This window comes from Typopeltis vanoorti, chromosome 6, assembly GCF_054136105.1.
Source record: "Typopeltis vanoorti isolate ZY-2024b chromosome 6, IOZ_Tvanoo_1.0, whole genome shotgun sequence".
Classification (NCBI taxonomy): Eukaryota; Metazoa; Arthropoda; class Arachnida; order Uropygi; family Thelyphonidae; genus Typopeltis; species Typopeltis vanoorti.
Window position 1 is genome coordinate 160865993 of NC_143554.1, and position 26687 is coordinate 160892679.

General features: G+C 35.0%; 1 protein-coding gene across 1 annotated transcript in view; it reads right to left on the bottom strand.

The window, feature by feature from the left end:
* The window catches only part of LOC150106170 (glutamine and serine-rich protein 1-like), a 237667-nt gene that overhangs the window by 130827 nt on the left and 80153 nt on the right, over window positions 1-26687 (bottom strand). The window contains exon 4 of the mRNA XM_090394635.1: window positions 18683-18804. Coding sequence (XP_090250761.1) covers window positions 18683-18804 — 122 coding nt within the window. The remainder of the gene's footprint in view (window positions 1-18682; window positions 18805-26687) is intronic.

Below are 26687 nucleotides of genomic sequence, written 5' to 3' on the forward strand. Positions count from 1 at the left end.
TGCTTCGGCTGGTTTAGTCATCAAGAAGTCAGTAATAAGACTTTGCTTTCCACTATGCTGCAATTTTTTATTAAGTTCATAATATGGTGCTAAACAAATATCCAATTGTCTCGTGAATTTTCCTGAGCGCTCCATTGAGGGATCATTATCCGTAAAATAACTTCCAAACTTTCTTGCCATGTCCAATACTTCTGCTAATTTCTTTAAACTGAATTCTTTAACGGATTCATCACAATCAGAATCTTCAGCAGAACTTTCCCCGCCATTTGGTTCGATGGAATCTATTAATTGTACCAGTTCCTCCTCATTTAAATCTGTTTCTCCATCAATTAATTCACTAATTTCGTTTTCAACCATATATCACAAAAGCCCTCTCTACCAAAAATGTGTGTGACGTTTATTATACGACATAGCTCAGCATCCACTGGAGGTACGAAATTTTGTCCCAGAACGGCTTCAGGCCATATTTTTTTCCAGCAAGCATTCAGTGTAGAGGGTTGTAATTCCTTAATGGACAGAGAAATAATTTTTACACAATTCAATATTGAAAACTCTTTCCACGTTTTAGTGTCATGTTTGGATGAGATTCCATTTTTTCCAAAATTAATTGAAATGTTCACCGAATATAATATGACTTAAATGTTGATATTATTCCTTGGTCGAGTGGTTGAATAAGTGAAGTAGTATTAGGCAGGCAAAAAAGTTATTTTAATATTAGGATGGCTTAAATTTGTTCGGTGGCCTAGTGCTTTATCTAAAATTAGTAGAATTTTTGAAGTCCATATTCTTTTTCTTTGTGTAACTTTCTATGTCAGGTACAAAACATTTGAAAAACCAATTTTCAAACATGCTAGTTATAACCCATGCCTTGTTGTTGGCCTGCCAATAAACAGGTAGGGTGCACTTGTCGAGTCCTTTCATCGCACGAGGATTTGCAGATCGGTTAATAAACATTGGTTTTGTCATGTAATCACCTGATGCATTACTACAAAACAGTAGAGTAATTCTATCTTTGGAAACGTTGAATCCAGGAGCTGATCTTTCATTTTTCGAAATACAGGTGTGTTTTGGCATTTTTTTCCAATATAACCCATATTCATCCGCACTGAACACCTGGTCTGCACTGTAACCACCATCTTTAATGATTTTTAAAAGTTCTGCTGGGTATTTCCGGGCAGCTCCAACATCTGCTGATGCTGATTCTCCCTGAATTTTATGATTATACAAAGAAAACCGCTTTTTAAAGTTTTCGAACCAACCCTTACTGGCACAAAATCCATGTTGAGAGATTTCTTCTGAAGAATCTTGATCAAGTTCTTTTAAATGTTTATAAACTTTGAGAGCTTTTTGCTTAATAAGGTGTCCTTCCAAAAAAATTTTCTTTTGAGCGCAATCTTCTATCCAAATCATTAGAGATTTCTCCATTTTTTCTATTAGAATATTGCAAACGCAAGCAATGCACTTTGCACTTACCGTTGACCCAGCAATAACACTTTCTCTAATTTGATGTTCATTTTGTTTGATTATTTGAATTGTTGATTCATTTAAATTCAGAGTCCTTGCAACAACTCCTGGTTTTTCTCCAATTTTCAACCGATCCATGATTTTAATTTTTTTCTTCGAGAAAAATGAATTTCCTCTTCAATGTTGGTTTTTTCCCTTTCATTGCAGTTTTAGTGTCCATTACAATAAAAATAAACTTTTACATACAAAAAAGCATTACATATGTATGTGACTCAGCAGAAAATAAACTGCTCAGCTTGCGAATAACACACTTATGATTTTACTTATGATTTTAAATGTGCTTTCCTGGAAAAATGAAGACAATTTTCAATAATAAACACTTTATACAGTAAATCCTAGATGTCAAACCTATGGAACTCGTGCCAGAGGTGGCACGTCTGAGAATTTTGCTGGCAAGTCAACGATTTACAGATGATATCCTTTTATATGCTTATAAATTATTCAAGTTTTTTTTTTAACTGTTACAATAAGTACAAGCTGAATTTTGTTTTACACAAGACAGCAGCTATAAAGACGTGCATATGATTGGTTTGGTATTAACAAAAGATTGCACGACCCAAAGACAAAAGCAACCAACAAGTTGCTTGAGTTCAAATGCTAATTCTCTTCAATCAAATTCCATAACATCTGAAACTGTCATAACAACATTCACCATTAGTTTCAACATTCACAACAGGGCATCATTTATCGTTCCGATAGAACTTCTCATTACTGATTGGCTCAACTCACATAAACGTTTCAACCCTTGGTTGAATTTTATGGCTTCGTGGCAGACGAACTCACACATTCATTATAAGGCATGTTTCAATTCTTGGTAGTCTTTTATTTTAAGTTAGCCTTTGTGATCTGTCATAATAACATCGAGAATGTTATTATGGCAATAAAACAAACACCTATTTGATAATTGAAAAATTGGACAATAGTTTTTAGTTAGATACTATGTTTGGGTGCAACATATGGTTTTGCTTAAGTCTATACAGCATAGTTTCTGTGAGAGGGGACATGTGATTTATTAGTTAGCACCGTTTTTATTCCATCTGTCTCTAATTGCACTATTTGTTGAGAATGACACAGACTGCAAAAGCCTCTGTATAGTACCTTATTCAGTGATACAATAAAACTAAATTCTATACTTATAACTACTTGCACGATATGGGCAGACACAAATTTAACGAAGACAAAAATTATTAGAAATTGTAGACCACGTTATATCGAAACCGTGTAGTATAAGTACCATGTTATATGAGGATTACCTGTAATGTATCTTTTGCCTTATAAGAAGCGCTTTTTTGTACCTCGTTATACGAGGGTTACCTGTACTGTATTTTTTGCCTTATAAGACGCGCTTTTTTGTACCTAAAATTTATCTGAAAATTAGGATGTGTCCTATTAGCCGAATGAGTCCTATAAACTGGCGGTGTGGTTGCTTGCCATTAAGATGTGATCAGTTTGAATAGTTGCACGGTCGTTAATGGTCATGCATTTAAACTAGTAATCAATACATTATTCTATTTCAAATTTTGTTATAACCCATGGATTCCATGAAGCACAGACATAGGTATAAGACTGTGTTAAAGTGTAGTGTGATTGAGTACACAAAAAGAATGGCAGCAGAGTAGCACTTGGGCCTCCGATTACAGAAAAAATGGTACGAACTTTGAGGAAACAAGAGCAGCAATTAATACAAGTAAATTCAAAAATACAATCTACATAGCAAACTGGCAAAATGGTCAGAAATTGAAAATTAATTAAAAATTCGGATAATGGATCAAAGATGATTGGGCTGCTGCATATCTACAAAAATGGTTATTCAATGAGCAAAATTATCGGCAACAGAAAGAAATATACCCTATTTGATTACAAAAGAAACGAAGAAATTATGAAAGAATTAAACCAAGAACCAGTAATAGAAAAAATTAAAAAATATAAACATAAATGGATGGAACACGTTCAAAGAATGAAAACAGAAAGATTACCAAAACAAGCCTTAAAGTACAAGCCATTAGGAAAAAGAAAACCAGGACATCCTCTTAAACAATTCAACGATGACTACTAAGGCTGGAACCATGCTGTGCCTAAATCCTTGATATGCATGATGATGATGAGAAAGAAATATCAATTTTTACATGATCACGGTGCTTTAGATTCATGAAGAGAAATGATTTACGCATGCTACAAAAACGAAAATATCACAAAAATGTCAGACGAATTTGAAAATAAAATTGAGTTTTTTCTTAGATTCATTATAATATGCTAGACAACAAGACAATTTTGAACTTTCACAGATGGCTAATATGGACGAAGTGCCTCTGACTTTTGATTTGCCCTCGAACAACACTATTGACTCCAAAGGTAAAAAAAAAAAAAAAATACAGTTAAAACTTCTGGGCACGAAAATACCTACTATACTGTTGTTTTGTTATGCTGTATGGATGGAACAAAATTGCCAGTGTTTTTAATTTTTAAAAGAAAACAATGCCCAAAGAAAAACTTCCCATAGGAGTTTACATTCATATTCATCCAAAAGGATGGATGGATGGAAGAGAAAGGGATGAGGTTATGGATAAACAAGGTATGGCTGATATCCTGGCAGTTTAAGTCAGAAAAATGCTTTGTTAATATGGGATCAGTTTAGATGTCAAAAAAACAAAGCTGTTAAGAATGAACTTTGCAAAATAAACACAAAAATAGCTATAATCCCAGGAGGACTCACCTTCATGCTTCAACTTTATATGTATCAATCAACAAACCATTTAAAGGATTTAAGAGGGAAAAGTGGGTCATTTGGATCCAATCTCCAAATTTTGAGGAAACATCTACAGGTAGGAGAAAGAAAGCCACAATTTCGCAGGTGTGTAAATGGGTAAAGAGTTCATGGAATGAAGTGACACCCGAAATTACTATCTTTTCAAAAGTGTAGCATTACTAATTCTCTTGAAGGTATAGAGGACAGCTTATTATTTCAAGACAGCGATGACTCGGTTTCTCATGAAGATAAATAAAGATTTGAAAAGATGATTAATGAAATTTATAAAAATTATTTTATCATCATCATCATCAAATTCCTGCCATGTACCCTCAAGGGGTGTACAGGATATGATAGTATTACATGAAAAAAAATTACATCATTACTAACTTCCTATCTACAATTTTCCTCCAAATCAGTCTGTAATTTGTCAAGACTCTAATATTATCAGATCTTATATTTCTATCGTCTAAGGGACTTTGTACCGTATCAATCCACCTATATCTTGGTCTTCGTCTGGTTCATTTTGCTGCCAACCTAGCAGAGAACACTTGTTTTGCTAATCTTTCTTCGTCCATTCTGTTTAAGTGACCATACCACATGAGATTAGCTCTGCTAATGCATTCCTGGATGCTGACAATGTCAAGTTCTTTCCTAATATCCTCTTTTTAATATGATATTGCCATTGATGCCATCTGTTCACGCCTATAATCTTTCTCAGGACTCTCATATCTGTGGTCTCTAGTCTTTGGTCGAGTGTTTTACTTCTGACCCAGCTCTCAGATCCATAAGTTAAAACTGGTTTGAACACTGTCTTGTATAAAGCTAATTTAGTGTTCCGACTAATTTCTCTCTTATTCCATATGAATTTATTCAATTGACTTCCTACCATACCAGCTTTGTTGATTCTGTTGTCTATTTCCATATTTAATTTACCATCTTCACTAAAAATCGTGCTATAAGATGAAATGTTTTACTTATTCCACAGGTTCTCCATTCACAACACAGTTGACATTTTCAATGATTCTGCCTATTTTCATTGTCTTTGTCTTTTTATTGCTGACCTTCATACCATATCTATTACAACAGTTATTCAATTTAGTCAGAGAATCTTGCAGACTTGTAGCAGATTTATTTAGAAGTATAACATCATCTGCATAAAGCAAAGAGCTGAAATTAACATCTCCAATTTTGATATCATGTTTAATACCACTTTCCTTCATAATATGATCCATATAGATAATGAATAACAGAGGGGATAATGTACATCCTTGTCTTATGTACACCAGATTTAACATTAAACCATCTTCCTGTACTTCCTTCAATTCTAACTACTGACTTGCAACTCAAATAAAGACTAAGTATTGCTTGATATAATGCCCCATTGACACCATATAACTGTAGCATATTGAATAGATTCTCTCTTGGCACCTTGTCATATACCTTTTCCAAATTGATAAAACTTAAATACAGACCTTTGTTATATTCCCATGCTTTCTCAACTATTTGTCGTAAAGTGAAGATCTGATCCTGACAGCTTCTATTTGGCCTGAATCCAACTTGTTCTTCATCCAGCTTTTCTTCCACAATTCTTCTCAACCATTTCTCAAGTATACTTGCATAGATCTTGCCAGGAACACTCAGTAGGGAAATACCTCTGTAATTCTCACATGCAGTTTTATTTCCCTTTTTATATATGGGTACTATGAGAGCTCTACTCCAATCATCGGGAATTCGTCCCTCTGTCTAGGCTTTCTGAACTATGCAGTGCAGTCACTGCAAGACTTTTATACCACCATACTTCAGCATTTCCGGTCGAATATCATCTACTCCTGCTGCCTTTCCACATTTCAAGCCTCTGATAGCTTTTTCTACTTCAAGTATGGATATGTATTCCTGACCGCATGTCTGGTCAGGGTTTTTTTACCACTGTGCTGTCATCTGCGTGTTTCATTTAGCAATTTTTCAAAGTAATTACTCCATACTTCAAGGATATCTTTTTCTCCCATTTTCATTTCACCTTTATCATCTCTAACTCCTTTTACAGCACTCTTTCCTCCATTCCTAAGCTTCTTCAACAACCTCCAGAATATTTTGCCACCTTCTTGATATTTATTTTCCATATTCTTACCAAAGTCCTCCCATGACTTTTGTTTAGCATTCTTACATTTGTCTCTGTATTCTCTAAGAGCACAAGCTGACTTATTTGCCAGGAACTTTTGATATGCATTTTTCTTTTCCTTCACTGCCTCTTTAACTGTCTGTGTCCACCATGGAGTTCTAATTTTTCTGTCCTTGCAGACAACTTCACCGGATGCCTCTCTAGCTGAATCAATCAGGGCTTTCTTCAACGCTTGTCACTGAATCTCCAAGGTTTGATTCCTGTTCTCAAACTCTTTCATTTTTTTCCAATAAACGTTATGTATTTTAGTTTACAGTTCACATCTGAGAGCTGCTCAACTTTTATTCGTTTTAGAACTTTCTTATATGTTATTCTTTTCAATATGAAATTCAATTTTATCCTGCTCAAGACTAAATAGTGATCACTTCCAATTTCAAATCCTCTGTACACTCTGGTGTCCTGCACCAGGGAGAAAACATCACTATCAACAATAACATAGTCAATGAGACTTTTCTTATTCCTTGCCTCTTCTCTCCATGTGAATTTGTGCACATTTTTATGTTGGAACATGGTGTTAGTAATAACCAGTCCATGTTCTAAGCAGAAATCCAACAGATATTTGCCATTATTATTAGCTTTGCTCTTTTCTCCAAATTTTCCCAAAATATTTTTGTATGTCTCACAATCATTTCCTACTCTACTATTTAGATCCCCTACAAGTACCAACTTTTCCTTTTTTATTATGTCAGTTGCTTTTTCTAAAGCATCAAAAAATTCCTCCACTTCTACCTTAGTAGAACCCTCTGTGGGACCATAGGCACAAATAAGTCTCATTGTCCAATTCCCTATTCTGATATTTGTCCACATCACTCTACTTGAGACTGCCTACCATTCAAGAAGATTAGCCTCGTATTTTGTGTTGAATACTATAGCTACTCCTTCTTTTCCTTGATTGTCATTGCCTGAATATAATATTTTGTATTTATTGCCCAGAAAGATCTCACTAGTTTTCATCTTTTATGTTTCAGTCATCCCTATTATGTCGATCTGGTACTTATCTAATTCCTCAGCTAGCTCCATTTCTTTGCCATTCAGGCTTCTTTTGTTGATAGTACCAATCTTTAACTCTGGTGATGTTGAGTTAGGGTGTGTTTTCAGATTTGTTCCAGTAGATGACTTTTTGCTGTTCGCCCTGGTTCCCTGCGAAAACAATGGGGGGGAGGGGGGCTTATTTAACCAGGCGATGCCCCAGCCGGCATGAAATTTTGTCATGTTGTACCATCATTTTTTATTTTGGTTTAACCAATAAGAATACAATTTAGTCGGCTAAATCCCAAATTGCCAGCCCATCCTCGTTCGTTCAGTATCCAAGTAGATACCCAACAGGGTGCACCACGAGAAGGTGAGGACTGGACATTAAGTCAGAAGCCCTGGTCGGTTCTCCGCATTCCTTTAAAGGCTATGTGGAGATCTCCTCTCAGTTATACAGCTTTGACCCTTAAGCACTGTTTATATTATTATTATTATAATATATATATATATATATATATATATATATATATATATATATATATGTTTAGATTTTTTAACGATTTCATGATTTTTTTAAGAATAATTTTTTATATCTAATAAACAGATAATATATGCATTAAAATTTGATATGTAATTTGTGCATCTTATTGTTATTGTTATTAATAAATAATAATAATAATTACTATTATTATAATATACTACAAAGAATATTTTGTTTTCAAAAAATTAGACATGAAAAATGTGATACATCCAACACAACAGTGCATCTTATAAGGCGAAAAATATGGTAATTGCAAATATGAATTTGTGCAACTTTACAAAAGCCTACTGGCAATTAAGAGGAAATAAAGTTTGGGCTAAGGAACAGGACATTTTTTTTAGTCTTGTAGTATACAAATGGCAGTAACTGACAGTGTCTATACTAATTCCTTCTGTGCATTACTGAAATTTAGAAAAGAAGAACAAATAGTCAGATTTTGAACATACAGACGGCAAAAAGTATGCAGTATGAAGTTTCTTCATGTAACATAGTACACAAATCGTATAAATATACTGTGCATATAAAATACTTGTAATCATTTGCTTTACAAAATCTGACAGCAAAATAAATAAATATTAATATTGCATAACCAAATAACTGCAAACTAAAGTTGCCAATATATAGCTATGGCAAATCACTATCATCATCATCATCATCCATCAGTGGCCTAACAGGCACTTAAGTGCCTGTTAGGCCTTCCAAGTATTTCTGGACCTTCCAACTGTGACAAGAGGATAAGGCGGTTACGTAACCCTGTGCCTTTAAGTGTCCTATGTCTGTAGATACATGTGTTCATCGGACCGGTCTGCCTGTTCTGTGGAACAGAAACACAAGTTTACAGGTGAAAAAAATCCCTACCTCTCGTATGAGACCAGCTAACTCACCTTTCATCAAAAGAGACCAGATAAAGGTTCCTCACTTCACCGATGGGAATCGAATCCAGGTCTTTCCAACCAAAGGGCTTTGTCTATACTGATTGAGCTATGGAGGTTTTAGCTATGGAATAAGATCTCACAATATATGAAACCAAAACTATAAAAATAGGCAGGAACATAGAAAACTTCAGTAGCATTCTGAATGCAGATTCTATAGAAGAGGTAAAATATTTCAGCTGTTTAGGCACAGTTTTTAGTGAAGATAGCTGGTAAAATCTGGAAATAGACAACAGAATAAGCAAAGCTTGTAAGGTGATGAAAGTTTATTTTTCACTAGGTTAGACTATAATAAATTTAGTTTAATCCTTTATCCCAGTGAGAGCAAACAAAATTTGCACCTGAAAATATCTTCAGGACTGAATATAGTGTTGTACTATCTTACCTGGGTAAGTAGTGCAACACCAAGGCAACTCGTAGCATAGGTGGAGCAAGCTACCAACACTCCTATCCCAGTATCTCCCATAATGCAAAACACATCTCCTTGTGGATGTATACTGTTATGCATTAAGGGATTGGCCACTACCCAGACTAGTTTCAACCTTTATTGAGGTCTCTTCAGTGTGAGCCAAGCCCAGAGTTTTGCTACTGCTTCTGCCTGGTATCTCCAACTCTGGGCCTGGCTCCCACTGAAGAGACCTCAATAAAGGTCGAAACTAGTCTGGGTAGTGGCCAATCCCTTAATGCATAACAGTATACATATCCACAAGAAGATGTGTTTTGCATTATGGGAGATACTGGGATAGGAGTGTTGGTAGCTTGCTCCACCTATGCTACGAGTTGCCTTGGTGTTGCACTACTTACCCAGGTAAGATAGTACAACACTATATTCAGTCCTGAAGATATTTTCAGGTGCAAACTTTGTTTGCTCTCACTGGGATAAAGGATTAAACTAAATTTATTATCTTGTAAATCTGAATAGCCATCTGAATAAATTTATATGGAATAAGAGAGAAATTAATCCAAAAACCAAACCAGCAGTATACAAGACAGTGTTCAAACCAGTTTTAAGTTATGGATCAGCGGGTTGGGTTAGAAATAAAGCACTCGATCAAAGACTAGAAACCACAAATATGACGGTTCTGAAAAATATTATAGGAGTGAACCGATGACATCAATGGAAGAAACATATTAAAAATGAAAATATTAGACTTGATAATTAATATTCAAGAATGTGTAAGCAGAGCTAATCTAAGATGGTATGGCCACTTGAATAAAATGGGTGAGGAAAGGTTAGCAAAGATGGCAGAAAAGAGATCCAGTGGAAGATCAAGGTCTAGGTGGATCAATTCAGTCAGAAGCCTTAGAAGCATGAAATATTAAGTATGACAATATTGGAGTGCTTATAAGTACTAGACTAATTTGGAGGAAAACTGCTGATAGGAGATTAATAATAATGTAAACATAATCATGTAGTGTTGTCATAGTAACCTGAACACCACTTGGGGATACATATTAGGAAATTGAAAAACAGCAGTCCTTCAAGAAATATTTAATAACAGAAACTGGACAAACTTTGGTGTAAAAATTAATAACAGAAACTTAACACATCTAAGATATGCAGATGATATCATAATTTTTGCAAACACTCCAACTATATGAGTACTCTGATTGAAACCAGTTTATGGAGGCCAGAGAATGATGCAGTGGGGAAGCTTTTCCAAATAATAAGCAATACTGGAATAGCCCAAAGAATTCATATATATATAATAGTAATCAATGCAATCCTCTTTTCCTCTATATAGGAACATTTAATTGTCAAACACTTAAAGAAGAGGAAGACCTTACCATCTTACAACAAGAACTAAAACATATTAAATGGGACATCATAGGCTTAAGTGAAATTTGCAGGGAGGATGAACATTTAATAAAACTAAAAAATGGAGACTAGTTATACTATTATGGGAAAACTAAAGGACAATGCGGAGTAGGATTTCTAATTAAGAAAACAATTACACACCGTATAGAAGAATTTAATTATACAGATGAAATAATAATAGAAATCACACTTAAACTCCAAACTTAAAATCAGGATCTTCCAAATATATGCTCCCACCTCATCCCACATTGATGAAGAGACAGAAGCATTTTATGACTCACTGCAGCACACTCTAGTCATGTAGTGATTTAGTAGTAACAATAAAAGAAATAGCAATCAAAACTTTACTATAGTAATGAGTGAATTTAATGCCAAAGTAGGTCATCTCTCAACAAATAGACACAATAGGACAGTAAGTATATAATACAAGCAGCAACTCAGGAATGGCTCTTACAGAATTCTCTATCAGTAACAAACTTTATATTATGAATACATTTTTTAAGAAAATCCCCAAAAGAAAATGGACATGGAGAAGTCCAAATGGAGAAATAAAAAATGAAATAGACTATATATACTGTGTAATAATAAAGAAATAGTTCAAGATACCTCAGTACTAAATCAAGTAAAAACAGGAAGTGACCACCAAGTGGTGAGAGTCAAAATTCAATAAGTTTTGACTTAAAACCTATTGAAAACAAGAAGGATTACAAAGAAAAATTCAATCAAAAACTAGACTTAATAAATATATTTGAAGAAGACATAAATAAAATAAGCAAAAACATAATGGAAGTAATAATCTCAGCAGCCAACAAATTCAAAAGCAACAAACAGAAAAACCATAAACTTTCAGAGGAAAGAAACCTTACAACTACTAAAAAAGAGAAGAAATATGAAACAAGACAAAAACTTAACTTCTAAAATAGAATATGCAGAACTATACAAAACAATAAGGAGAAAGATGAGAAACAAAATAAGATCTTATAACACTACAAAAATAAAAGAAACAATTGAAAACAATAAAAATACTAAGAAAACAGTTATCAGATATCAAATACGAAGAATATATTCATAAACAAATAACTGGATTAAAAGATAAAAATGGAACTACAATAAGGAACCAAGAACAAATCCTAAGCAGACTAGAAGAATTTTATAAACTATATAGTGATCCTTCAATAGACGAAGCAAATATAAATAACTCTTCCCCGTCACATGCAATTCATTCCCCCATTCACTTCAGATGAAATAAAACAAGCATTAAAACAAATGAAAAATGGAAATATCCTGGTGAAGACCTAATTCACATAGAATTAATTAAATGGGGAGGAAACAACATAACTTACCATGTCACAAATGTACTAAATCTATGCCCAGAAGAAAGGAAGATACCAGAAAACTGGAAAAATGCTACTCTGATACTGTTATTTAAAAGGAGACAAAGAAATAGTAAAGAACTATAGACCAATTAGCATTCTATCTAATCTGTTCTCAGAAACGTAATAACAAACAAGTTTACCCCTTTTCTAGACTCAAATCACAACCTGCAGAACGAGCAGGATTCCGTAAAGGCTTTAACACAATTTATCATATTCATGCAGTAAAATAAATAATAGAAAACGCAGAAGGAAACCAACTGCCTCTCTATTTAGCCTTTACTGATTATGAAAAGGCATTCCATTCCATCAAAATTAATGCAATAATCAAAGCACACCACAATCAGGAGTACCAGGAGAATATATGGACCTCCTCCAGGAAATATACCACACTGCAATAGCAACAATCAAACTTCATACAGGTAGCAATAAAATATCAATTGAAAAAGATATCCAACAAGGAGACCCTCTATCACCTAAAATCTTTACAGCAGTCCTTCAAGAAATATTTAATAATATAAATTGCAAACATTGGTATAAAAATTAATAACAGAAACTTAACACTCCTAAGATATGCAGATAATATCATCATTTTTGTAAACGCTCCAGGAGACTTTAATATGATAGGTGACAACCTATGACCTCTAAGAGTGCAGGCTTTCGAAGGCTGTGACTCTAATCATTTTGAAAGCATATGGTGTGAGGTGGAGGTGGGCAAGACAGGATATTTAGTGGGGTATTGCTACAGATCAAGAAGCACAGAGGGTGAGGACCAGGAGATGTTGAGACAGCTGAGCGTGGCAAGTGCAAGAAGAATGATTGTTATGGGAGATTTTAACTACTGCAGTATAAATTGGGGAGAGGAAGATGCATGTAGCAATAAGGAATGGGATTTCTAGAATTCTTGAGGGACAAATGTCTTAGGCAACATGTAACAGAGGGAACAAGAGGTTCAAGAATTTTGGTTTTGGTTATAGCATCAGAAGAGTTGATAATAACTGAGATGAAATCTGTCCCACCAGTTGGAGAGAGTGACCATATGGTTTTGACTTGGAATATGAAGAGACATGCAGGAGTATCAAAGAGACAGGAACGTACGTGGAATTATAATGCAGGTGATTATAATAGTCTTAGACGTCAACTTGGAGAAGTTTCGTGAAGGGAGGAATTGGAAGGCCGGGATATCATCAGTGCTTGGGAAATTATGAAGGAATATTTGTTAGCAGCAATGGACAGCTGTATTCCATGAGTGAAGAAGAGGACACAATTTGGAGTAAAGTGGATGACAAACAATATTAAACAGGAACCGCATGCAAAAAAGAGGCTATGGAGGAGATATAAGGAGACAGGTGAAGAGAACATACATGAAGAATATAAGACACAGGCCAGGAGAGTGACTAGTATGGTAAGGAAGGTGAAACTAGAATCTAAGGGCCAATCTTTTCTCATATTCCAATTTCGCCTTCCCAAGGGAAATCCTAGGGAATTTTTTAGCTATGTGGCCAGTAGGAGCAGAAATGATGTGGAAGAATGACATTGTGGGATAAAAATGGGAATAAAGTGACTGATGCAGAGGACACAGTGGAATTGTTCAATGAACACTTTATTTGAGTATTTTATCCTGGAGGAGTCAATTTGAAAACTGGAGGGATAGGGCAGGTTCGAGGTTTAGAGGTGCAGGAGGAGGAGGAGAGTGTGTTCCAAATACTGAGTACTCTGGATGTCAGTAAAGCTGTGGAACTGGATGGTATTTCACCACAAGTTTTGAGAGAATGTGCTGGGGAACTGACAGTGCCGTTGAACTGGCTTTTCAATGAAAGACCTCTCACGATGAGTCTTTTGACTCCATGGAGGCCTGAATAATAATAATAATAATATAATGATAGAAGACCTATATCATGAAAGCAGAAAAAGGTGGTTTAAAAATAAACAGAGAAAAAAACTAAAATCATGTTTAATTATTTTGTAACACCAAAAAACATAATAATAGAAAACAATTCCTTGGAAAGAGTCTCTTCACATGCATACTTAGGTCATCTCATTGATCTAAACTGTGGACTCCAAAAGGAAATAAATAGGAGAGTTCATCTTGCCTGGAGTGCATTCAGAAAATTGAAAAGCATTTTTCAAAACAATGATGTCACACTCTGTTTAAAAAGGAAGACATTTAATCAGTGTATACTTCTAGTCCTCTCATATGGTTGTGAACTTGGTCTCTAACAAAAGCATTAGCAAATAAATTAGCAACAACTCAAAGAAAAATGGAGAGGTTGATGCTAGGCATCATATTAAAAGATGCAAAACACCTGGATAAGAAGCCAGACTCATATCACTGACATCATTCTTCACCAAAACAACTAAAATGGAAATGGGCCAAATATTCAGAAGAGAAGATGAACGATGAACCACCATACTAACGAACTGGATTCCAAAAGAAGGGTAACGAGTCTGAGGACATCCTAAAAGGTGGAGTGATGAATTGTCAAATTTTGTTGGGAAAAATTGGTCAACTCTTGCCAAGAACAGAGAAAGGTGGAAGGAACCTGGAGGAGGCCTTCGTCCAGCAGTGGATGGAAAATGGCTGAAAAGAAGAAAGAAGAAGAAGAAGAAGAATATGAGCTTTAAAAAAATTTGACAAATTTTTTTTTAATCCAAATCTGTTATCCCAAATCCATTCCAATGTAGTTACCAGTTTGTTGTGGCAACCAAAGGCCTGCAAAAATCCAAGTATATCAGTATATATATGCATCTCCTATGTCGATTGAATTTGTCACCTTGTTGCAGTACATGAGCAGACTGCTAACCCATATATAAATCACTTTTTCTTCATAATAATAATTATTATTATTAAGAGAGACCTCCAGGGAGTCAAAGACTTATCAAGGGAGGCCACATACTACACACGCACCAGCTATCATATTTATTCTTGAATTCATTCACACTGCTTGCACTCACAACATCCAAAGGCAATTCATTCCAATCACGTACCACCCTACAAGAGAAAAATCTAGTCCTCACCTCCTTCTTAGCGGCCTTCATTCTCAGCTTCCAAGGATGCCCTCTCATCCTTTCCCACCCTCGATTAATTGAAAAATTTCATCAACTGAAATCCTGTATGACCCTTTCAGAAGTCTGTAAGTCTCAATCATATCTCCCCTTTCTCCTGTCTGCAGTCTACAAATTCTCAATGTGTCTTCATACTCAGTATTCCACAATCCTGATATCATTTTTAGCACTTTCCTTTGTACTCACTCCAATATATCAGAATCACAATGGAAACCAGGAGATCAGACCTGCACATAATAGTCCAAGTGAGATCTTATCAAGACCTTGTAAAGAGGCAAAATGACATCCATATCTTTACATGTGAACGTTCATTTCAGCACTGCAATTATGTTTTGAGTTTTATTTATAATCTTTGCCACATGATCCCTGAACTTCAACTTCCTATCTATTAACACCCAAAGATCTCTATCGTCATCAGTTTCTCCTAGCCTAATCCCACCAATATAATACGACACTGGATATTTACATTTACATTTACTGACATTGAACTGACACCCATTTTCCCATGCCCACAATTCCAGCCTATTCAAATCATTCTGCAAGCTGCATATCAGCAGCATTCCTGATTACCCTACCTATCTTTGCATCATCAGCAAATAACTGTATGTCGCTTGTCAAATCCTTCCCAATATCACTAATGTACAGATTGAATAACAGTGGACCAAGCACTGATCCTTGCAGTACACCACTAGTTATTTATTTTATTTTATTAATCTTTTATTAATCCAAAAAATATTGACACCTACAACCCCCCTCTCCCCAACAAGGATTACTCTAAATCCATCACCATTCCCTACATCCAAGGCACCTCGGAAAAAATTACCAAAATCTTAAAAAAACATGACTTGACCTCCTGTTACAGACCATACAGAAAATTGGCATCCCTTATCCACTAAAGATCAACCACTTCCCTTAGACCTACCTGGTGTATACCAGGTCCCTTGCAGCTGTTAACTGTCTTACTTTGGCCAAACAGGCAGGACAGCAAATATCAGAATTTCGGAACACAAGGACTACATCTGTTTTCACAAGTACAGCCATTCTGGTCTTGCAGACCATGCTCTGGATACACGCCACAGAATACGGTGGAAGAAAGCTACAGTAATACACCGTAGCAAATATAAATTCGAAAGACTATTTATGGAATCAGCCTCAGCCCTAAGAAACTCTCCAAACCTCAACAAATTTGGTTGTATGAGGCTGTCCCAAATTTGGGAGGCTTACATCAGCAGACCTTCAGCCCAATGGCCAAGAACAACCACTTAACCCACTAGGGGGCACCATCAGGACTTTTAGGAGAACAATAACTTCATCACTTCATTCTCAGTTACTGTGTTGTAGTGCCTACGTGCACATGCCTTTTTTTATAAGTTCCTTTTGAAGATGGCAACGTGACGTTGCCAAAATATCAAAAATATTTATTAAAGTGTAATTTAATTTATATTCATATCTACGTTGTCAATTCCTTAAGTGATTTTGTAATGCATAACCAATGCATAAGCCTGTCTACGAGAATTATTAATCTTTGTACTGGTTATGGGCAGTACTACCCTTACAACACGTCCAGACTTGATATAGGCCTTAGCCTTTACAAGTGTTTTACCCTATGCCTGTTCTAGTAATCATTGCAGTCATTCTCTGGTGGCAATGCCATGCCACTAGTGTGCCCTGTAGGGCTCTCAAGGAAAGAAATTAAATCTTGCAGACTCACATCCCCCATATACCACTTTTTGATATCTGTCAGTCAGCCATCCTATTATCCATGCTAATATTCTATAACCTAGACCCATTTTCTCAAATTTAACAGCATTCTGCCATGCTGTATTCTGTCAAAAGCCTTAGAAAAATCCAAAAGTATCATGGTGCATCCATTTCCTCTTGTCTAGTTCAATGGTAACATTGTTATAGAATGTGAGCAAGTTGCTAAAACATGACCTTCCCTTAGTAAATGCATGTTGTTCATTGCAAAGTAGAGCTTCACTGTCAACCCATTTCTGAATGCGAGCCCTAACCAATTTTTCCAGAATCTTCACCACCACTCGTGAGATACTAATCGGTCGATAGTTGGATACATCGGTCTTTGCACTACCCTTGTGCAATGGAATTACTATACATTCCTTCCATTCCTGCAGAATCTTCCCTGTTCTGAGACTCATATTAAACAGCCTGATCAAAGGAATGGCCAGTTCAGCTGAACATTCTTTTAGCATACATGCTGACATCCCATTAGCCCTATTGCTGAATTCTTATTCAATTTGTGCAACAGCTCTAATACCTCGTCCTCATACACCTGCATTTCTTCATCTAGTGAAGAGGTAACAGTGAGTTCAATGTTGCATACACCAAGTTGATAGCTTTTAACAAAATGGGCACTCATTAACTGAACAGCCTCTTCTGCATCTGTAACTCTCACGGCATCAGGATTTAGAAGAGTTATTCTTTCATAATTCATTCTTTCTTTTACTTGCAGCATATCAATAGAATTCTTATGGGTTTTATATTTGATACATCTGATATTTTTATTTGATACATCTGAGTATGAAAAGCCAGTTTCTTTTCATACTCAGACTTTTGCTTTCTGTACAACAGTTGCGACTATACTAGCCTGCTGCTTATAACGTTCATAACGGAGGTCATCCTTATGCACATGGTATTCCTTCCGCATCATCCTTTTCTTACGAATCTCTTGTTTAATAAGATTACACATCCATTTAACTCCTACTCTATTTATTCTTCAAACTCTCGGGACACATTCTCATATCGCATCATTCAAGTGTTGTTTAAATGCTTTCCATGCATTCTCGATATTCTTTCCATTCAGCAACTGATCCCATTCCACTGAACTCAGTATACTTCTCCGTTGGTCATTATATTCATAAGGAAGTACTTCTGAAGTAAAAGTGGAAGTTTTAATGTGCCATGTATAATTTTTTATATATATATATAATAACAATGTTATTTTTTTTCTGTTATATTACCCGTTTTATGTTATATTTTAGTTTAACATACTTCTACATAAATATGAAGAAAGGTAGACAGTGTTGGAGTCACTCCTGGTAATAAAATTCTGACTGAATTTTATTACCAGGAATGCTACATGGGAAAGTACAATTTTAGAGTTCTGTTGACTTATGGTTCAAAACTTGGAAAGATGGTTGTTTTTGAAGGTCGGATAAATGGTACTATTACAAAACTCTGCATCTCTGAACTCAAAATATACTTAGAAATGCTTGAATACTCTATGCTACATTTGATACAATAATGTCCAGCACATTAACTTCTTAGTCTAACAAAATTGGTGCATGTATAAATCTTTGAAGAGACAAAATATAAATCATGTATTCATAAATCAATAATTCAAATGCATAATGAATAGTCACAAGAAAAAATTAGGCTATGTCAGATCACATTAAAATATCAGTTATAAGCAAGGTGAAATATACTTTGGCAACTATTATGATGAAATTAAGTAAAAAGAGTAATATCAAGAAGAATTAGAACGGTATATTAGAGAAGGAAAAACTTACCATTTTCTTTGATAATTTCTGGAATAAAATCTGGATCCAAGGAATGACTAACAAGGGTTTGAAGATAAACCTCAAAGTTTTCTCTCTGAGGATGTACGGTATAGTTTTCTATTGGAGTGTCTCTATAAATTAAGGGAATTTTTCAGTATTTGTTATAGCAATAATTATATTACCACTATGAATACTAAATGATTACTGCAACGATAACAAATGAAATTATTCCAGTTTTGTAACATAAATGGATGCAAATTCCAATTTTACATTTATTGTTAAAATCAAATCTCCAAGAAGTCTGAAGACTCATCATTGGAGGTCAATACTCTCACACGAAAAAGATCATCAAATTGTGCTTTACACTTATTCACTGTTTCTGCACTTAGCACACTCTCAGGCAATACATTCTACTCACCAACTACTCTCTTTGTAAAGAACCCACCTCCTCATGCATACCTTTCTTATATGGTTTCTGGGGATGATCTCTCATTCTATCTTTGCTTCCCTCTACCCTATAAAAAATCTCTTTCACATTAATCTGGTAACAAACTCTCATCAACTTATATGTCCCAAACATACCTCCTCCCCAGAATTCTTCTGTTCTCAAGGCTCTGAAAATTGTATTCCCCTCAATCTATCATTATATCCTAGTTTGCTCTACAATTTCTCATCTGCTTGAAAACTAGGTAACTAGAACAATGCACAGTAATACGTATGTAGCTGATCAAGGCCTTATAAATGATGAGAAGGACCTTAACATGCAGAAGCAAAGAGGTTACAGGTTAAGGTCCTTTCCTTCTCATCACTGCCATAATCCACTGTAATGTCCTCACGATTTTAGTAATGTGACCTGTAAACTTCAAGTCTCTATTGGCCATCACTCCAAGATCTCTCATCTTTTCCACCTCTTTCAAAATTTCTTTATTAGTTGTATACTTTGCATCCCATCCTTGCCTACCAAATTTCAAAATCTTACACTTTGAAACAATGAACTGGCAATTCCATTCACAAAATCAATTCAGATCTTCATGTAAGGCCACACAGCTGTTCTAGTCCTCATAATTCTACCCAACTTTGCATCATCTGCAAATTATTTGCAGTTATGCCTATCCCAAAATCATTGGTATACAAGTTAAACAATAATGGTCCCAAAACATACCCCTTTAGCATACCACTGGTGACCTTCCTCTTTTGGGGTACAACTCTCCTCATTCACAACATGCTGATACTTGTCTGAGAGATAATCACCTATTAACTCGCTAATCTGTTATCCCAAATCCATTCCAATATAGTTACCAGATTGTTGTGGCAATTAAAGGCCTGCAAAGAATCCAAGTATATCAATGTATATCCAATGAGTTTGTCATCTTGTTGCAGTACATAAGCAGACTGCTAACACATGACTTCCCTTTAACAAACCCATGCTAACCAAATACTGCTGTTATCAACCCAATTCTGAATCCTAGCATTCTAACCTTAACCACAACTTCAGATACACAAATTGGCTATAACTGTAGTCTCAACTCTTATTATCATCTTCAAGAAGTGGTACAATTTATCCTCTTTTCACTCCTTTGAAACTTGTCCTGATGAAAGACTGTTAAACAGATATACCAAGGATGCTGTTAACTCCTTTGACTGTCCCTTTAACACACACACACAACTTTAAGACAGGTAGCAGAGTTTCACAACATATCACACAGTAATATGTTGTCAAGATCTACTGCCTTATTAAACATCAACTTTACTTAATTCCTCAGATACCTCCTGCTCACTCACCACCAGTTCTTCCTCAAACATACCCTCTCCACTCAATTCCCATAGGATGCTGCATTCATGAGAATGAAATACCCTGATAAATTGGTCACAGTGTATACTCCATATCCTCTGCAGCTGTTACCAATCTATCATTTTCATCTAATAGCATCATCTTCCCATAATCATTCTTTCTTCTACTTGCTATTCTAAGAACTCACTAGGATTTTTTGGCATGATTTACCAATTTCTGCTTATATTACATCTTTGCTGTCCTTACTAACCAAGTAACCCTCCTAGCCCCTATACTCCTCATGCAACTGATTCTTATGCTTTATCTTGTGCTGTCTCCATAAAGCCTTCTTTTTCAGATTGTATGCTTAAACTCCTCATTCATTAATTTTAAGCCTACCTTATTCAGCTGCTTTTTTTTTTTTCTGGAATACATTCAGACATTGCTGCTGTAAAACAGCTCTTGATCTGTGCCCAGACAGATTCCAGTCAACTCTGTAGCTCCACATATATCCATTCTTCACAGAAGTTCACATGACTGGTTACAACCCAGGCGATCACCTTCATGCTTATTCTCAATGACAAGGAGGACAATCAGACACCCCATTTACAATCACATCCCCTGATGATATGATCAAACAGCTCTTGATCTGTGCCCAGACAGATTCCAGTCAACTCTGTAGCTCCACATACATCCATTCTTCATGCTTATTCTCAATGACGAGGAGGACAATCAGACACCCCATTCACAATCACATCCCCTGATGATATGATCAATCGAATTCTCAATCCTTAATGTGCCCTCAATTATATATTGCCTAAGATAGTTGTCTCTCAATCATCCAACAAATTTGTTTTCCTTATTCCCAGATTCTTATCTCTTCATTTCACTCAATATTCCATAATTAAAATCACCAATAATGATCGCCCTTCTCTCACTCACTAAGCCAATTTACCTATATATTACATTTCTTTGTCACCACCGTCCACATTCTCTGATTGCAACACCCGACTAAATACTTTATCCTGTTAACTTCAATCTCACATCATACTGCTTCCAAACCACTGCCACTATTTCCATATCCCCTCCCCTTGTATCTCAACCTTGTGTAGACATAATTCCTCTACTACAATCAACAGTACTCCCACCCCCCTTTCTTTTCTATCCTCAGAAAAGATATCATGCTCTTCTACTTTTATTCCAGTCAAGATTCATTTTCATTATTTCCAGATTCTTATCTCTTCATTTCACTCAATATTGCCATAATTAAAATAACCAATAATGCTTACCCTTCTCTTACTCAGTAAGCCAATTTGCTTATACATTTTTTTGTCCCCACCATCCATATTCTCTGAACTATTAGCAACACCCAACTAAATCCTTGCTTAAGTGAGTAAGATTCAGTAAATGAATCTCACTCACTTAAGATTTATGGGAAAATAAACCCAACCAATGTAAAAATTTCATCTCTTATTTCTGATATTCCTGGCATTCATAAATAAGCACAGCAATTTATTTTCTTGTCACCAGTCCTATCCATGTCAACCATCATCTGTGATTTTTCCACATTGGCTTCTACTTCCTCACCTTTACAACCCCCTTACTTCATATATAACTCCAGACTCAATACTGCTTCCAAAATCCACTCTCCTTACAAAATATCTCTCTGTCCACTTTGTATTCTTGTTCACATCTTACATGCTGTTCTCCTCTTTAATCATAAACATTTCAGTCCCATCTGTTCTACTCTTCTGCTTTTTCACATCCCTTCTGGCTTCTTCTGATCCCTTGTGCACATCACTCATTACACTTTCTTCTAGCATCAGTCTCTCCAGCTGATTCACAACATATCCATTTAAAAACAATTCATCTGTTTTATACAATTCCATTCTACACACATCAACAAACTGTACCCCCTTTCTCCTCACAGCTCCATTAGCCATAACACGCATGCTTTTTTGCTTGCTGTCTCAACTCATCCTGGGTTGAGACAGCAAGGGTTGAGACAGAATACCTGGGCAACACACTACCTTTCCTACCACACTGTTGTCTTTCACTCTCGTCGACAGTCTCCTGATATCTATTCTTATATTTTTCCTGTGCCAACCAAATAATTTGTTTCTACATCCATCCTGATTTGGTTATATCCATTAACTTCCTTACACACTTGAATGAATTTAATATATTTATCAAACTACATGCTATTTATGAGCATTATAAAAAAGAAAAGTAACATACTACTTGTTTTTTATATGCACTCATGTTCATAGAAACCATGAACTCATGTTCATGGTTACAGCATCACCATGTTTTTTTTTTTTGGTAATTAAATTTTAATGTCTATTTGAAAAGGGATAATAACACAATAACTGCCACAAATAATGAAGAAGATAATATTATATTTTTTATTTTTTATATATTTGGCTGTTTTTGTACAAGATATGACATAATTAGGAAATGACAACAAACTTGACAAATTTGCAAATATTTCAAAATGGAGTAAATAGTGATATTTTCACTGAAAAAAAAAATACTTATATTAAAATTTAGTTCAACTACACAGTTTTAATAATATTCAAAACTAAAAATTTACTTTTTTGCTGTTTAGTTTAGTACTTTGTGGGTCCTCCTATTGCCTTTATTGCAGCTTGACATTGGTGGGCATTGACAAAATTAATTTCTGATAGATGCAACTATCAAATCATGGTTCCATATCCTTATAATGGCTTCTTGGATCCTGAAGTGTTTTTGCCTTTTTTTAGGGTTATAATAGTATTACAAGAGTCATCCTGAAAGATGCAGTTCTTCCTTTCTTCTAAAATTTTCTAGTACACTTCTGCATTCACTGTACCTTTTGTGAAATGCAAGCAACCAACACCATGATATGACATGCAGCCTCAGATCATCAGACTCACTAAGAATTTGACTGTTGACACCAGACAGTCAGGGTTGAATTTCCCCCCAAATCGTCTTCGAACTGTCTGTCTGCTGTCAGCACCCTGCAGGTTAAACTTTTTCTCATCAGAGAAAAAAATTTACTCTTTTCCACTGATCAGGGGTCCATTCAGCATGCTCTTTACACCAATTTAACTAAGTCAATTTCATTTATTTGGTTAACAATGGCTTCTTTTTCATCCGTTCCTGTCATGGTCTTCTTCTGACAGTTACAGAGCTGGCCACAACTCCCATTTCAGTTCTCCAGATGACGCATGGTGATTTTTGAGGAAGACCTGCTTTAGAACTTGATCTTGGCATGGTGTAGACAGTGACTTTCTTCCTGCCCCCTTCTTCTTTTCAGCAGATCCAGTTTCCTTTGCTTTCAACAGCAGCTGTACCACAGTAGATTGACTAGTTTAGGACACTTTTTTAGCTATTTCATGAGAGGAATAGCTTTCTCTATTCAAAACCTGAATCACACTTTTTCTGTGAGGTGTTAAGCTGGACCTAACTAGCCATAGCGATCTCAGCATGAAAATGCGAAAACTAGCTCTTGCTGTCTATTTATAGCATAAAAAATTCTGATGAAATAGCAGCAACTATTACAGCAACTATACAGAAACTGGTAAGAATGACAGATACAAAATAATGGAATATCTAATGATAAACTAATGAAAATGACCATTTAACTACTAGAAACTATATTTATGTAAGGTGATGTGGTTTCTATATTATATATATATATCTCATCTCATCTTCCTTTTACCCTTCTTTACCTTGCAGTGTTGAGGGATTATTAATCATTGGACCTCAAACCGTTCACAGCATAAGGTGGTCAGCCCTACGCCCAGGTGTATCCTATGCCCTGTAGTGTTAAGTTCTCAAGGCCAGTTTGCCTGCTTTGCAGGATGAAAAACCCTATATATATATATATATATTTTTTTTTTATAAAGAATTGAATGACTAGATATTTGAATAGAAAGGTTTTAATATAAAAACACGACTAGTTTCGGCTTGTAACAGCCTTCATCAGGTGACATTATAAAAGAAAGAAAAAAGAAAAAACACTAAAACACTGAAGCTTAAATAAACTATGAACATCATAGAGAGTCTCTATACATAAATGACATTAAATCATTGTGGTTGTATTTAAAGCTGTTCTTTCGTTAGTTGTATTGTTGGGAAAGTGCGTGCTAGTAGCATCTTGTGAACGCCAGTGCATGATTACAGCTGAATGACAATCTGGGAGGTTGTAGCTAAGTTATTATTTATTAGTTATTATTTTAGTTATTATGTAGCTCAAGTTATTACTAAGTTATTATTTAATGGATAATTCCTTGCCTTTTCTTGATGTCAAACTGACTGGCTCTTCTGGTAAACTCAAAATATCGATATATAGAAAACCCACACATACCAACAGATATCTGCATAGTCAGTCCCATTACTTCCCTCCTCATAAGCTTGGAATAATTTCCACCTTGGGACATAGAGCATGTTCTCTTCTGGATGATCCAAATGAACTTCTTACAGAAATAAATCATCTCAAAACTTCTTTCAAAGTTAATGGATATTCCAAGAGAATTGTTGAAAGATTCCTTCTTAATCCTCCTAGACATCACTCAGAAGAAACAAATAGATTCAAAGGCAATATATCTATTCCTTACATAAGTACAGTTTCACATAAATTAGCAAAAGTTCTAAGAAAATACAATATCAGAACCTTGTTCACTCCACTTCCAAAGATCTGTTTCTTAATAAGCCACCCCAAACCTTGTCATCATCAACTCAAATACCCTGGTGTATATAAAATATTGTGTGATTATGATATTCCTTATTTTGGGCAGACAGACAGACAAATCTGTCGAACTGCGTATGGAAGAACACGTGAGGGACATTACTTACAAGAGACAGCGAGCCAGTGTGTTATCAAGTCATATCCTTTTCTTGGCTAATCCTAATGATGAAATCCAAAGTCACAAAGTCTACTGGGAAAAATCTACTAACATCTTCCATTGCAATGATGAACTAGAGAGAAAAATCATGGAATCTAGAGAAATCATCTTCAATCCTGTTCATCTAAATAATAACTTGAGCTACAGCCTCCCAGATTGTCATTCAGCTGTAATCATGTACTGGCATTCATGAGGTGCTACTAGCATGCATTTTCCCAACAATACAACTAACGAAAGAACAGCTTTAAATACAACTACAACGATTCAATGTCAATTATGTATAGAGACTCTCTCTATAATGTTCATAGTTTATTTAAGCTTCAGTGTTTTAGTGTTTTTTCTTTTTTCTTTCTTTTATAATGTCACCTGATGAAGGCTGTTACAAGCCAAAACTAGTAACATATTGTTTAATTATATATTAATTTAATATAAAAACATTGTGTTTTTACATTAAAACTTTTTCACTTAAATCTTGGTTCTAGTCATTCAATTCTTTATAAAAATATGTATGTTAACTGAGTTAATGATCATTCCCTCATATATTATATATATATATATATATATATATATATATATATATATATATTTCAAAAAATAGATTTAATGACTCCAAGACCGAGATAACATATAAAGATTTTAATGATAAATACTACTAGTTTCGGCATATAGCAGCCTTCTTCAGGTATTTATAAAGGAAAGGAATACTAATAAACATTGAATTATTTAAATAAACAAACTGGAAATTACAGGTACAAATTGCCTCACATAATCGATACATAAAAACGTTGTATTTTATGAAGTATATACGTTGTATATACATAAAAATACAACGTTTTTATGTATCGATTATGTGAGGCAATTTGTACCTGTAATTTCCAGTTTGTTTATTTAAATAATTCAATGTTTATTAGTATTCCTTTCCTTTATAAATACCTGAAGAAGGCTGCTATATGCCGAAACTAGTAGTATTTATCATTAAAATCTTTATATGTTATCTCGGTCTTGGAGTCATTAAATCTATTTTTTGAAATGTATAACAACCGAGTAAAAACTAATCGCCACATATATATATATATATATATATATATATATATATATATATTTATAATTTTGCAGATGATGCAAAACTGGGGAGAGCAATGCACAGTCAGGCTGATGTCAATGCCTTACAAGAGGGCTTGAAAAGATTGCATTAATGGGCATATTATTCCCTAGGATTTTCCTTGGATCTAAGGGCTAATGTTTTCTCATATTCCAGTTTCACCTTCCTTACCATACTAGTCACTCTCCTGGCCTGTGCCTTATATTCTTCATGTATGTTCTCTTCACCTGTCTCCTTATATCTCTTCCATAG